The sequence below is a fragment of the Bison bison genome, unplaced genomic scaffold, assembly GCF_000754665.1.
Source record: "Bison bison bison isolate TAMUID 2011002044 unplaced genomic scaffold, Bison_UMD1.0 scf7180017864285, whole genome shotgun sequence".
In the NCBI taxonomy this organism is placed as follows: Eukaryota; Metazoa; Chordata; class Mammalia; order Artiodactyla; family Bovidae; genus Bison; species Bison bison.
Window position 1 is genome coordinate 12,273 of NW_011494857.1, and position 13,907 is coordinate 26,179.

At 40.9% G+C, this 13,907-nt stretch overlaps 2 protein-coding genes across 5 annotated transcripts in view; both read right to left on the minus strand.

Annotated features, from left to right (window-relative positions):
* LOC104995707 (bile salt sulfotransferase-like) overlaps nucleotides 1-3,621 on the minus strand; it is a 15,763-nt gene extending 12,142 nt beyond the window's left edge. The window contains exons 1-2 of the mRNA XM_010849686.1: nucleotides 3,346-3,621; nucleotides 2,086-2,163 (exon numbers count right to left, since the gene is read on the minus strand). Of these exons, the coding sequence (XP_010847988.1) occupies nucleotides 2,086-2,163; nucleotides 3,346-3,481 (214 nt within the window). The 5' untranslated portion in view covers nucleotides 3,482-3,621. The remainder of the gene's footprint in view (nucleotides 1-2,085; nucleotides 2,164-3,345) is intronic.
* A 3,080-nt stretch (nucleotides 3,622-6,701) lies between these two features.
* The window catches only part of LOC104995599 (bile salt sulfotransferase-like), a 43,729-nt gene continuing 36,523 nt past the window's right edge, over nucleotides 6,702-13,907 (minus strand). For all 4 annotated transcript variants that reach the window (XM_010849536.1, XM_010849537.1, XM_010849534.1 and 1 more), the window contains 2 exons: nucleotides 8,445-8,622; nucleotides 6,702-7,241 (listed from right to left, as the gene is read on the minus strand). In XM_010849536.1, coding sequence (XP_010847838.1) covers nucleotides 7,126-7,241; nucleotides 8,445-8,622 — 294 coding nt within the window. In that variant the 3' untranslated portion in view covers nucleotides 6,702-7,125. The remainder of the gene's footprint in view (nucleotides 7,242-8,444; nucleotides 8,623-13,907) is intronic.

Consider the following 13,907-nt stretch of genomic DNA (forward strand, 5'->3'; position numbering starts at 1 on the left):
ATAAAAAAGAGGTAGACCTAACATAATATCTTGTAAACAATGTATCGGAGAAGGCAATGGCAACCCACTCCAGTACTCTTGCCTGGAAAATCCCATGGACCGAGGGGCCTGGTGGGCTGCAGTCCATGGGGTTGCTAGGAGTCGGACACGACTGACTGACTTCACTTTATTTTTTCACTTTCATGCATTGGAGAAGGACATGGCAACCCACTCCACTGTTCTTGCCTGGAGAATCCCAGGGACCGGGGAGCCTGGTGGGCTGCCGTCTATGGGGTCGCACAGAGTCGGACACGACTGAAGCGACTTAGCAGCAGCAGCAGCAAACAATGTATGCTCTCATCTTGTTTGACCTCTCAACATAATGTTTGCTCCTTTATAATATCACAATGCCCACCCTGTCTCATGGTGCCTGTGACTGTGATTTATTGGTATAACTATGGTCTTGCTGTGTTACAACAACTACAAGATTTAATACGATAACGAAGGTTTGTGGGCTTACTTATCTTAAAAATATCAGCTTTAATAACTACAATTACTTCTGTTACTGTGGCGACAATATCATTGACTCAACAAGTACATACTGCTCAATATGTTAATACTGTGTCTAAAAATGTCTCTTTAACACTGACAACACAAAAAATTATAAATAAAAAATTAAAAATAGAGGTAGATGCCTTAAAAAACAATAATACATATTAATATTAAATTACAGGCTTTAAAGGTGAGATAGACACTGTCCTGTCATGCTGACTACCGGTAGATTTGTATAACACCCCTAAAAATAAACGAGACAGATTATAACTAAAAAAAAATTAAAAACCACATTTCAGAAATATAAAATAGTTCCAATATTAGTTTAGATTTAAAAAAACTTCGCAATCAGATAAAGACCATGAAACACTCCCGATTAGACTTTACTGCCACAAAAACAACAAATGACTTTTTCCATACATTTTCTAACTTTATTAAAAAAAAAAAATTCTGTCTACTATTTTTAGCTATGCTGCTGTGGCCATTCTAATTCTGCTTCTCATAATTATTCTTCCTTATATTGTCAAAACTCTTCAACAAAACACTCAAAAACTCACGACTAAATTACATCTGGCTGTCTTAAAAAATAAAAAAGGGGGAGATGCTGAGAGCCACCACGGGAGATCCCACCCATGACAAAGGTCATGCAGAAGAGACCTGACAGGCAAAGGCAGATCAGGCCTCAAGGGACCCCCTAAATCTGCTCGAACATCTACCCCCAAACCAAAATCTATCTACTGTTTATTATATTATGCTTTTCACCACCTCTTCTGACATTAACAGGGGGCTATCCCCGACCACCTTCCTCTGAAAAAAATCAACTTAGGACTTTAGTTAATAGACATGATAAAAATATTTCAATTCAAACCCCTCTGTTGACATTCTAGCTTGCCTGACAGGTTTATCCACACTCTTGCAATTAACACACATGATTGTTCACAACTCCCCAACCTTAAAAGACATGAGAAGCCAAAACATTCTAAAAGTCCTAATAAACATAGAGTCCTTTAAGAGATAAAAAATTATTAAAATAGATAGTACTGGTAAAGGGTTTCATTGTTGAGCCAATGCTTGCTGCCAAGTTCCCATATCCCTTATCCATTGTACACCTGGGAGTACATTAGTTAACATAGTTGAAATGTAAAAAAAACAAACAACAGCCTTAGAATTAACCACATCAGACCTTTGAGCTAATTGGTTCTTTCTTTGTTATGACCTTTGCTCTGTGAAAATGTAACTCTGTTTAACACTTTCTGAGGCTGACATAGGTTACAAATACAAAAAAAACCACTTCAAAAAAAATAAGTTTTCTGGTTGAACAGGCTTTATCAAAAAAGGGTCATAAAATGTCCACAGGCCTCCAAGGCCAAAAGATATTGTACATAACACTGTTTATAAAAAAGATATACAAAAAAAAAATCCTGGTTTTGACAAAGACAAAACAGAGGTAATGTTTGGGTTGACTCGGTATGACTTTGCATCTTTCATTTCCCTCTATGTACAAGTCAAGACATAAAAGTTCCTTTTAAAAATAAAGTTATGGGCCTCGCTCACCGAAGCTTGGTCTCCCGGTGTCATTCTTTTTTTCCTCTTCCCTCCTTTTCTCTCTCTGTTCTTCTTTCAGGATGACTCCTTGGAACACAGGAGCTTTATTGGCTTTCTGTGTTAACCAAAGATCAAGCCTCTTTCTCTTCTCTTTATTCTTTCTCCTTTATTCTCTTATCGTTCGACCCCAGACTATCAGGTTTCAATCCATTATAAGACCCGTGTCATCTCTCTCTCGCTGACACCGTCTTTCCTGAGGGTACCCTAGGATCCTGCTGGGGCTGGACCCCAACATATAGTAATAATAAAAGCAAGAAGCTAAATTCTATTTTAAAAAGAATGTGAATATTTAAGGTGTTCGTGTTCGTTTGTTACATGTCACATTGTGAAAAGACTACCACTATCGAGCTAATTAACTATTACATCATCTCACAGAATTACCTCCCTCCCCTACTTATTCTGGAGAAGGCAATGGCACCCCACTTCAGTACTCTTGCTTGGAAAATCCCATGGACGGAGGAGCCTGGTAGGCTGCAGTCCATGGGGTTGTGAAGAGTTGGTCGGACGCAACTGAGCGACTTCACTTTCACTTTTCACTTTCACGCATTGGAGAAGAAAATGGCAAGCCACTTCAGTGTTCTTGCCTGGAGAATCCCAGGGATGGGGGAGCCTGGTGGGCTGCTGTCTATGGGGTCGCACAGAGTTGGACATGACTGAAGCGACTTAGCAGCAGCAGCCTCCTACTTCTTCTAGGGCTTCCCTGATGGCTCAGTGGTAAAGAATCCACCTGCCAACGCAGGAGACAGAAGAGATTAGGATTCAGTCCCTGGGTCAGGAAGATCCCCTGGAGAAGGAGATGGCAGCCCTCTCCAGTATTTTTACTTGAAGAATCCCATGGACAGAGGAGCCTGGTGGGCTACAGTTCATGAGGTTCCACAATGAGGCGGACAGGACTGGGCGACTAAACAACAGCAGCCCATTTCCTCCACAGACTTCACTGTCCATCTTCTTCCACTCCTCTCTACAAACAGCCAAATCTGCCTTATGCTTCATTCCCATGGTTTCCTCCAATGCCTTTGATTACCCGCTCTGAGCACTCAGCTGACTGTGTAACTGCCTGGCTCGACCCTTTTCTCTGGACATCAGTGGTATCAGTGCACATTTCTATTCCCCTAATGCATTGTCAGCATACAGAAAGCATTCCACCTGTCTACTGAATGAATGAGGGCCACAGCCACAGCCTGTCAGTATCTGATCCTGCTTCCTTACCTGATTTGGGGAAAGTCAGCAGTAAGACATCTTCATCTTTAATAAGAAAACTCTCCTGTACCTCTCTCAGGAGTTCAGGTGAGTAATCCACACTTGGGAAGGGTATCCCTTCAAACCACAGAAACTTTCCTGTCATGACGATGAGCTCTTTCTACCTCTCGTGAGCCTTTTAGCCGTAGTCACTGTTGGACTGGGAGATCCGTTGTATAGTCAGCATGGAACAATCATTAATCTCTCCCAGGTCGTTGATGAGTGTTCCTGTCCATAAAAAGAGAGGGTCACAAGATTGATAATATTGGGCAACCGTGAAGTCATTCAGAGAACATTCTGGTGTGACCTGAGTTTGACTTCATGGGAGGGAACCAGGAGTTTGGTAACAAGATGGAGGGTGTAGACATGTGGTGGATTAAAGATGAATATTTTTAAGAATTATTTATATATTGGCTGGATTAGGTCTTCATTGCTGTGTGTGGGCTTTTTCTAGCTGCAGCAAACAGGGGTTACTCTCTTTTTGCCAAGCTGGGGGTCTAGGCAGCTGGGCTGAATATGTGGCACAGGGGTTAAGTTGTGCCATGGCATGTGGAAACTTCCCGGACCAGGTATTGAACCTGTGTCCCTTGCATTGGCAGGCAGAATCCTAACCACTGGACCACCAGGGAAGTCCTAAAAATATATATATTAAATAAGCTTTGTTATTTTTTCAACACTTTTAGATACATAGGAAAATTTTAAAGAATTCTCACAGTCCATACTTTATTCAGACTTCTTTAGTGTTTACCTAATATCCTTTCTCTGGCCCAAGATCCCACCCCAGATGCTACATTATGTTGGGTCTTCATGTCTCTTTAGGTCTCTCTTAGCTGTGACGGTTTCTCAGACTTTCCTTGTCTTTGATGACTTTGACAGTTTTGAGGATTACTGGTCAGGTATTTTGGAGAAGGTCCCTCTCTTGGGGTGTGCCCAGTGTTTTTCTCCTAATTAGACTGCGTTTCTGGGTTTTGGAGAGAAGATCATGGAGGTAAAATACTAGTACAGTCACAACATTTGAAGGGTATTTACTGTCAACATGACATCTCATTGTTGATGTTGACTTTGATCACCTGGCAGAAGTAATGTTTGTTAGATTTCCCCATGGTAAATGTACTCACCCCGTCTTTTTTTTCTTTTTTCTAATTTTTTTGGCCATGCGCGACTGAAGCGATTCAGCAGCAGCAGCATGGCATGTGGGATCTTAGTTCTCTGATCAGAGATTGAACCCATATCCCTTGCTTTGGAAGCTCAGAGTCTTAACCACTGGACTGCCAGGGAAGTCCTTACCTTCCTTCCTTTTTATGTCAGCATATTTAAAACATGAAGTCTAGATGTGAAGGTATTAATGAGAACATATTGTGTAAACTCTTATTGAAGATCTTCTCTAAAACTATTGTCTGGCACCATTTAAATTATCAAAATGTTATTAAAAAAAAAAAAAGCTGAGGATATGTTCCAGATAGAGGAGAATGTAAACTAAATCCTGGATTGACTTCTAGACCACAGAAAATGCTATTATTTTATTATTGGGACAGTTGACCACATTTGAATACACACTGTGGATTAGATAATAGCATTGCATCAATACAAACCTCTCTGATTTCTATCATTTTTGTGTGATTATAAGTGAAATATTTTTGATCTTAGAAAATATAAAGCTTTTTAAAAATAATTGTATTTATTTATTTTTAACTCTGCTGGGTCTTAGTTGCTGCCCAGGCTTTTTCTCTAGTTGCAGTGAGCAGGTTTCTCCTTGCTGTGGCTTCTCTTGTTGCGGAGCACGGGCTCTAGGGCCTGAGGGCTTCAGTTGTTGTGGCTCCCGGGCTCTGGAGCACAGGCTCAATAGTCGTGATGCACGGGCTTAGTTGCTCTGTGACATGTGGGATCTTTGCAGACCAGAGAGAAACCCATGTCTCCTGCATTGACAGCTGGATTCTTAACCACTGAGCAACCAGAGAAGCCCCATACACTGAAGTTTTGAAGGATAAAAGGAAAGGATTTCTGTAACTTACTCTCAAATGGCTAAAAAAGTTTACATTGTATATTAGAGTGAAAGAAATGAGAGCATAACCTAGTAAATGTTATAAAAGGTTAGTGTTGGTAAATCTGTGTGAATTATACACAAGAATTTTGTGTGTATTGCTTGCAAGATTCCCCTAAGTTTGAAGATAATTAAAAATAAAAAAGTTGCTCAGTCGTGTCCAGCTCTTTGCAACCCCATGGGCTACAAAGTCCTTGGAATTCTCTAGGCCAGAATAGGAGTGGGTGGCCTATTCCTTTTCCAGGGGATCTTCCTGACCCAGGAATTGAACAGGGTTCTCCTGCATTACAGGGCAGTTCTTTACCAACTGAGATTTCAGGGAAGCCCTTAAAAAATCAAAATAAAAACTAAGTACATAGGTGTAGTGACAATAAGCTAGAGGGAAATTGGGATACCATGGATTTAAATCTCTCACACTTTTTTTTTAATAGCAACCTACTTTTTTAAGAAATCTATTTTTTTTTTTTGGCCACTCTGTGTAGCCTGTGGGATCTTAGTTCCCTGTGTAGGGATCAAACCCACACACCCTGCATTGGAAGCACAGAGTTTTAACCACTGGACCACTAGGGAAGTCCCTGAAATCTCTCTTTTTAAGCATAAGAGTCAAGAACTTGCTTTAGACTCACAGGTATGGGGGTGAATTTAAATACTTAACTACACAGCAGGATCCAGTTCTGATTTGACATTTCATCATTAACATACTGAGAATTTATGAAACGCTTCCAGGTTTTCGTGGTTGGTCTGAGAGACTTCTCTTTTTGGCCACATTGAAAATCTATAATAGCAATTGTTATTTTATGGGTCCCACCTTCTATTACCCAGTGGAGGACTCTAGGATTCAAGGCTTCCCACAGTCACACAACAAGCAAAAGGAAGAATGCCCGCTTCTGAAATACTGACTCCAGAAGTAATTAAAGAAACATCTAGGTTTCTGTCATTTCCTGGTGGGCTTCAGTCAGTAAAATTAAGACCATCCAGGGCTTCTCTACCATATCCATATAGGACTACTAGAAACACCATAGTTTTGACTCTACAGATGTCAGAGTTGGACCATAAAGAAGGCTGAGCCCCAAAGAATTGATATTTTCAAATTGTGGTGCTTCTGTGCTGCAGAAGACTCTTGAGAGTCCCTTGAACAGAAGGAGATCAATCCAGTCAATCCTAAGGAAATCAGCCCTGAATACTCATTGGAAGGACTGAAGTTGAAGCTCCAATACTTTGACCACCTGATGTGAAGAGCCGATTGTTGGAAAACACTCTGCTGCTGGGAAAGATTGAGGGCAAAAGCAGAAAGGGGCATCAGAGGATGAGATGGTTAGATTGCATCACAGACTCAATGGACATGCATTTGAGCCAACTCGCAGAAAGTCGTTAACAGAGGACCCTGGCATGCTGTAGTTCATGGGGTCACAAAGTGTCGGACACAGTTCAGTGACTGAACAACAATAACAATGATTCTTTGTTATTTCTTGACCACTCTGTGTGAATGAAATGAAACACTAGAAACATTTTTTGAAAGCTGGGATACCAAGAAGCGAAATAGGGGTACCCTGATAATTTTAATAGTCAGGTCCTCAAAGATACAGAAATTGGATCAATTGAAGCACCAGGATGAAATAACAGGTTTTATGCAATTACTCCCAGTCATTCACATATATGAGGACAGGACAGCAATTATCATTGTCCATATAAGATCCAGAAGTTTTACATCATTGTTTCCACAGGAACAGATCTTGAGGAAGGTCTGCCATCTTCTCCTGGAATAGTTTATCAAAGGTTTCGGCTTGGGCCACCGTGAAGTAATTTCTCCAGTCCCCAGTCACGCCTGAGAAACATAAAATAGAGACTCACGCCAGATCTAGGACTTAGTCTCAAGTCTCAAGACTCTAGAAGACTACAGGTATTCTAGATCTATTTCTTTTAATTTATTGCTATTAAGTAGTACACAACACATTCTTATCTGTTTTATTTTATATATTTTAAAAAATTTATTTATTTGTGGCTGTGCTGAGTCTTTGTTGCTGTGCATCGGCTTTCTCCAGTTGCAGTGAGCACGCGCTACTCTCTAGTCTCAGCACACGGGCTCCTCTTATTGCCAGGCATGTGCTCTAGAGCTTGGCCTCAGCAGCTGTGGTGCATGGGCAACTAATTGAACCTGTGTCCCCTGCTTTGGCAGGCAGATTCTTAACCACTAAACCATCAGGGAAGCCCTCGATTTATTTCCTTCTGTCTGCTTGACATAGAAATTCCAGTTAATATAGCAGAATGACTAATGGTTTGTTGTTCTCATATGCCTAATGGTCATACTCATTTACACATTGGCCTGCTTGGAACAATTTCCTGCCTTCTCTTCTCTCATCCTGAATGAAATTCATCACCAATAACACTGCTATATTTTCTATAACAGATCTTCCCTGTGGCTCAAACAGTCAAGAATCTGCCTGCAATGCAGGAGACCCAGGTTCAGTCCCTGGGTTGGGAAGATCCCCTGGAGGAGGCACGGCAACCCACTCCAGTATTCTTGCCTGGAGAATCTCCTGGACAGATGTCCATGGGGTCTGTAATAACCAGTGTCTAGTTACTTTTCACAACTTCTATTTCTACCACCTCCATCCAAGCCAACATCATTTCTCACCTGCATTATTGTATTAGATGTCTAACTACTCTTTTCTGTTTTTTTTTTAATTGTTTATTATTTATTTGGTCATGCCATTATTTATTTTGGAGCCAAATAACCAAGACATAAAACAGAAACAATATTGTAACAAGTTCAATAAACACTTCAAAATGGTCCACACCAAAACAAATTAATCTTAAAATAAATAACTTTCTCAAGCACCTGCAGCCCACATCAGTACGCTAAAAAGAGATGCCCTGATGAGGGCTCACAAGAGATAATCTCAACTGATGAGCAATTTAAATTGATAAATTCAAACATTCTCTACTCCCAATGGTTAGTGCCCTATTATAAGCCAAGAATAATCTTTACATAGTCTGATCCATTTTGAAGGCAGAATGTTTTCTTTACCTTTTCTCAAAAGTTGTCCATTCTCCTCAAAATACTGACCCTTCAGGAGGGAATAATTGGACATACTGTTTTCTTTCATGGCCTGGAAAGAACTGTTCTTGAGGACTGAGTTCAGTTCTTCTGGTTCTAGCTTCTTGCCCAGGAATTGGCAGATCTTCTCCACAGTGCTCCTCATGTCCTAGAAGAAGAGAAAATCTGAGAGATTATGTGAAAGAACAAGAACATAGAAAAGAAGATGAGGGGGAGGAGACAGCAGAAAGAGGAGGGGGAGAGGGGAGAGGAAAAGAGGAAAGAAATGTAGAGATGTGAGTAGGGATAGAGTTGGAGGAGTCCAGAGTGGATGATCTGGGAGATTGACATTGACACATAGACACTTTCATTACTAAGCAAAGAATAGGTGACCTATGAGAACCTACTGTATGCACAGAGAACTCTAGTCAATGCTCTGTGGTGACTTAAATGGGAAGTAAATACAAAAAAAAAAAAAAAAAAAGAGGGTATCTATGCATAGGTATAGCTGATTCACTTTACACTAGAAGCTATGCACACTGTAAAGCAACTATATGTCAATAAAACTTTTGAAAAATTTAAAAATGACTTAGAGAAAGGTTGAAAAAAATAGGTCGAAAGACCATGATGGATTTCCCAGTATAGTTGAATTCAGGACACATTGAAACACTAAAGTGCTGGATTTGTTAAAGAGACTTAAGAAGGGCTTCTAGAGTTATAATCAGGGTTAGGGAAGAGATTTTCAGGGAGAAACTGACAAAAATGTAAGGAGTTGATTTCAGGCCTTGGCTATGTGCCCAAATAATGCTGTTTTTCACAACTAACATTTGAATAAAACAAGAGAGATTTACCATATCTTCTTATTTATTATTTCAATACTTGGCATATGATCTTGGGAGATTATGATAAGAAAAAAGATTTTATAACCAGAACGGCTTTGCTTTAAATCAGACTTTCCTCTTAGAGGTATAATGCTTTAAAGGTTTTCTTTATTCCATGAGGCTTCAGTATGGTCTAACAAGTAATCACACACCTGGGGCGGTCCTAAGATGGTAGAGGAGTAGGATGGGGAGACCACTTTCTCCCCCATAAATTCATCAAAAAATCATTTGAATGCTGAGCAACTTCTACAAAACAACTTCTGAACTCTGGCAGAGGACTCCAGGCACCCAGAAAGGCAGCCCATTCTCTTCAAAAGGAGGTAGGACAAAATATAAAAGACAAAAAGAGAGACAAAATTGTTAGGGATGGAGACCTGTCCCAGGTTGGGAGTCGTGAAGGAGGAGAAGTTTCCAAACACCAGGAAACCCTCTCACCAGCGGGTCTGTGGGTAGTTCTGGAATCTCAGAGGGCAACATAACCGGGAGGGGGAAAAAAAAAGCCCACAGAATATGTGGCTTAAGCACAACTCCCAGCAGAGAAATAGCCTAGATGCTCGTGTCTGCCACCAGCAAGTGGGGGAGGCGCAGGTTGCATGCTTAGGGTAAGGACCGGGCCTGAATGCCCAGGGGACAATCTGAAGGAGCTAACATGAGATAGCATGCAAACTGTGGGATAGCCAGAGAGAGAGGAAAAAAAAAGAGAGAGAGAACTTTCCGGCAAAAAGCTCTAACCTAAGGCTCAGCCCGGCCGGCTCCCAGAACAAAGGATTGAGTGAATACAATAGGAGAGCTAGCTAGCTGCAGACTGGCCCATCTCCGTGCCAGAGGCAGAGAGACAGGTAGGCAACAGCCAGAGCTGGAAGGCAGGGGGCAATCTTGGCCCCAGAGACAGCATCCTATACCAAACTGTGAGCAGGCTCCCAGTTGCTAACTAAGTCTTCCTGGGATCCTGGATGGTTGACATCTGCCAGGAGGGTCGCAGCCTGAGATCAGCCCCCCAGAGGAGACACAGGGCACACCTGAGATGGCGCTTTTGCGACACACCCAGGAAACTGAGCGGCTGGGACCGGGGAGGTGATAAGACACACTGCAAACCTGGGATAGTGGGCTCAAAAAGCACCTGGTCGTCTGAGCTCCTTGGACCTGGGAAGGTCACAAAACGCAGGCCCAACCGAGTCTCTGCCTTTGTGGAGTATCCGAGAACCTGAACCTGAGCAGCTTAGACATGGGAAGTGCACACAACCCAGGGCCTGCTTTGTACAGTTCCCCTTCAGAGCAACCCGGAGCCTGAGCAGTGTAGAGTGGAAAAGCATAGGGGCCATAAAAGTGAAAGTGAAAATAGCTCAGTTGTGTCCGACTCTTTGTGACCCGATGGATTTTACAGTTCATGTAATTCTCCAGGCCAGAATACTGGATTGGGTAGTCTTTCCCTTCTTTAGGGGATCTTCCCAAACCAGGGATTGAACCCAGGTCTCCCACATTGCAGGCAGATTCTTTACCAGCTGAGCCACAAGGGATGCAGGAGCAACAAGGGACTGAGCTGAGGCAAACCCAGTGTGGTCCATACACTGCGAGCACTCCCCACACTTGCCAGTGAAAATTGCTTGCAGTATTCCTCCTACTCTACAGCACAACTGAACAAGTGAGCCTAAATAAGTGACCACCTTTGCCCCCTTGTGTCAGGGTGGAAATTAGACACTGAAGAAACTTGCAAACAGAGGAAGCAAAAATAAGCAAAGAGGGAACTGCTCTGGAAGTGACAGGTGCAGATTAAAACCCTGTAGTTAGCATTGACTAAGCATTGGAAGGGGCCTATAGACCTTGAGAAGAAGTATAAGCTGGAACAAGGAACTATCTGAAACTGAACTGACCCCACACTGTCCTCAACAGCTCCAGAGAAATTCCTAGATATATTTTTACTATTATCGTTATTTAGTTTTTTTATTTTTAATTTCTTTATTACTTCTTTAATTTTCATTTTTATAACATACTATTACCTTGCAAAAAAGACCCTATTTTTAAAGCAAATTTCACATATATTTTTTTAAAATAATTTTTGTGATTAATATTGTTTTGTATTTTTGAGAGTTTAACCTTTACTCTAGATTTTCCATCTTTGCTTATTGGTATTTGTTATCAATTTTGTACCATTAAGAATCTAATCTTCAGTACTTATTTTTACTTAGGGATGTGATTACTAGCTTGATTGCTCTCTCCTCTTTAGACTCTCCCTTTTCTCCCCCAGGTCACCTATATCTCCTCCCTCCCCCTTCTCTTCTCTACTTAACTCTGTGAATCTCTCTGGGTGTTCCAGGCTGTAGAGAACACTTAGGGAACTGATTACTGGCTAGATTGGTCTCCCCCCTTTTGACTGTCCCTCTTCTCCTCTTGGTTACCTCTATCTCCCTCCTCCCTCTTCTCTTCTTTATGTTAACTCTGTGACTTTCTCTGGCTGTCCCTCACTGTAGAGAATCTTTTCACCATTAACCTATATGCTTTATCATCAGTGCTATATGGATGGAGAAATCTTGAGGCTACTCAAAGAATGAGACTGAAAACCAGAGGCAGGAGGCTTAAATCCCAAACTTGAGAACACCAGAGAACTCCTAACTCCAGGGAATATTAATCGACAAGAGCTCATCCAAAAGCCTCCATACTTACACTGAAACCAAGCTCCACCCAACAGCCAAGAAGTTCCAGAGCAAGACATACCATGCTAATTCTCCAGCAACTCAGGAACATAGCCTTGAGCATTAAAGTACAGACTGCCCAAAGTCACATCAAACCTATCATAGACACCTCAAAACTCACTACTGGATGCTTCATTGCACTCCAGAGAGAAGACATCCAGCTCTACCCACAAGAACAGTGATGCAAGCTTCCCTAACCAGGAAACCTTGACAAGCCACTAGTCTAACCCCACCCACAGGGAGCAACCTCCACAATAAAGAGGAACCACAAACTTCCAGAATACAGAAGGTCCACCCCAAACAGAACAATCTAAACAAAATGAAAAGGCAGAGAAATATTCAGCAGGTAAAGAACATGATAAATGCCCACTAAACCAAACAAAAGAGGAGGAGATAGGGAGTCTACCTGAAAAAGAATTCAGAATAATGATAGTAAAGATGATCCAAAATCTTGAAAACAAAATGCAGTTACAGATAAATAGAATAGAGACAAGGATTGAGAAGATGCAAGAAATGTTTAACAAGGACCTAGAAGAAATAAAAAAGAGTCAGTCAATAATGAATAATGCAATAACTGAGATCAAAAGCACTCTGGAGGGAACCAACAGTAGAGTAACTGAAGCAGAAGATAGGATAAGTGAGGTGGAAGATAGAATGGTAGAAATAAATGAAGCAGAGAGGAAAAAAGAACAAAGAATTAAAAGAAGTGAGGACAACCTCAGAGACCTCTGGGACAATGTTAAACACCCCAACATTCAAATCATAGGAGTCCCAGAAGAGGAAGACAAAAAGAAAGGCCATGAGAAAATACTTGAGGAGATAATAGTTGAAAACTTCTCTAAAATGGGGAAGGAAATAGCCACCCAAGTCCAAGAAACCCAGAGGGTCCCAAACAGGATAAAATCAAGGCGAAACACCCCAAGACACATATTAATCAAATTAACAAATATCAAACACAAAGAGCAAATATTAAAAGCAGCAAGGGTAAAGCAACAAATAGCACCCAAGGGGATTTCCATAAGGATAATAGCTCATCTTTCAATAGAAACCCTTCAGGCCAGAAGGGACTGGCAGGACATGCTTAAAGTGATGAAAGAGAAAAACCTACAACCCAGATTACTATACCTAGCAAGGATCTCATTCAAATATGAAGGAGAAATCAAAAGCTTTACAGACAAGCAAAAGCTGAGAGAATTCAGCACCACCAAACCAGCTCTTCAATAAATACTAAAGGATCTTCTCTAGACAGCAAACACAGAAAAGGTTTATAAACACAAACTTTAAATGATACAATAGACCAGTTAGACCTAATTGAAATCTAGGACGTCTCACCCTAAAATAATGAATTTTTACCTTTACCTCAAGTGCACATGGAACATTCTCAAGGATAGATCACATCCTGGCCATAAATATAGCCTTGGTAAAGTCAAAAAAATTGAAATCATTTCAAGCATCTTTTCTGATCCTGATGCTGTAAGATTAGACATCAATTACAGGAAAGAAACTACTGAAAATACAAACATATGGAGGCTAAACAACATGCTTCTGAATAACCAACAAATCACAGAAGAAATCAAAAAAGAAATCAAAATATGCATATAAATGAATGAAACTGAAAACATGACAACCCAAAACCTATGGTACACTGTAAAAACAGTGCTAAGGTGAAGGTTCATAGCAATATAAGCTTACCTCAAGAAACAAGAGAAAAATCAAATAAATAACCTAACTTTACACCTAAAGCAACTAGATAAAGAAGAAATAAAGAAGCCCAGGGTTAGTAGAAGGAGAAAAATCCTAAAAATGAGAGCAGAAATAAGTGAAAAAGAAACAAAGGGGACTATAGCAAAAATCAACAAAACTAAAAGCTGGTTCTTTGAGAA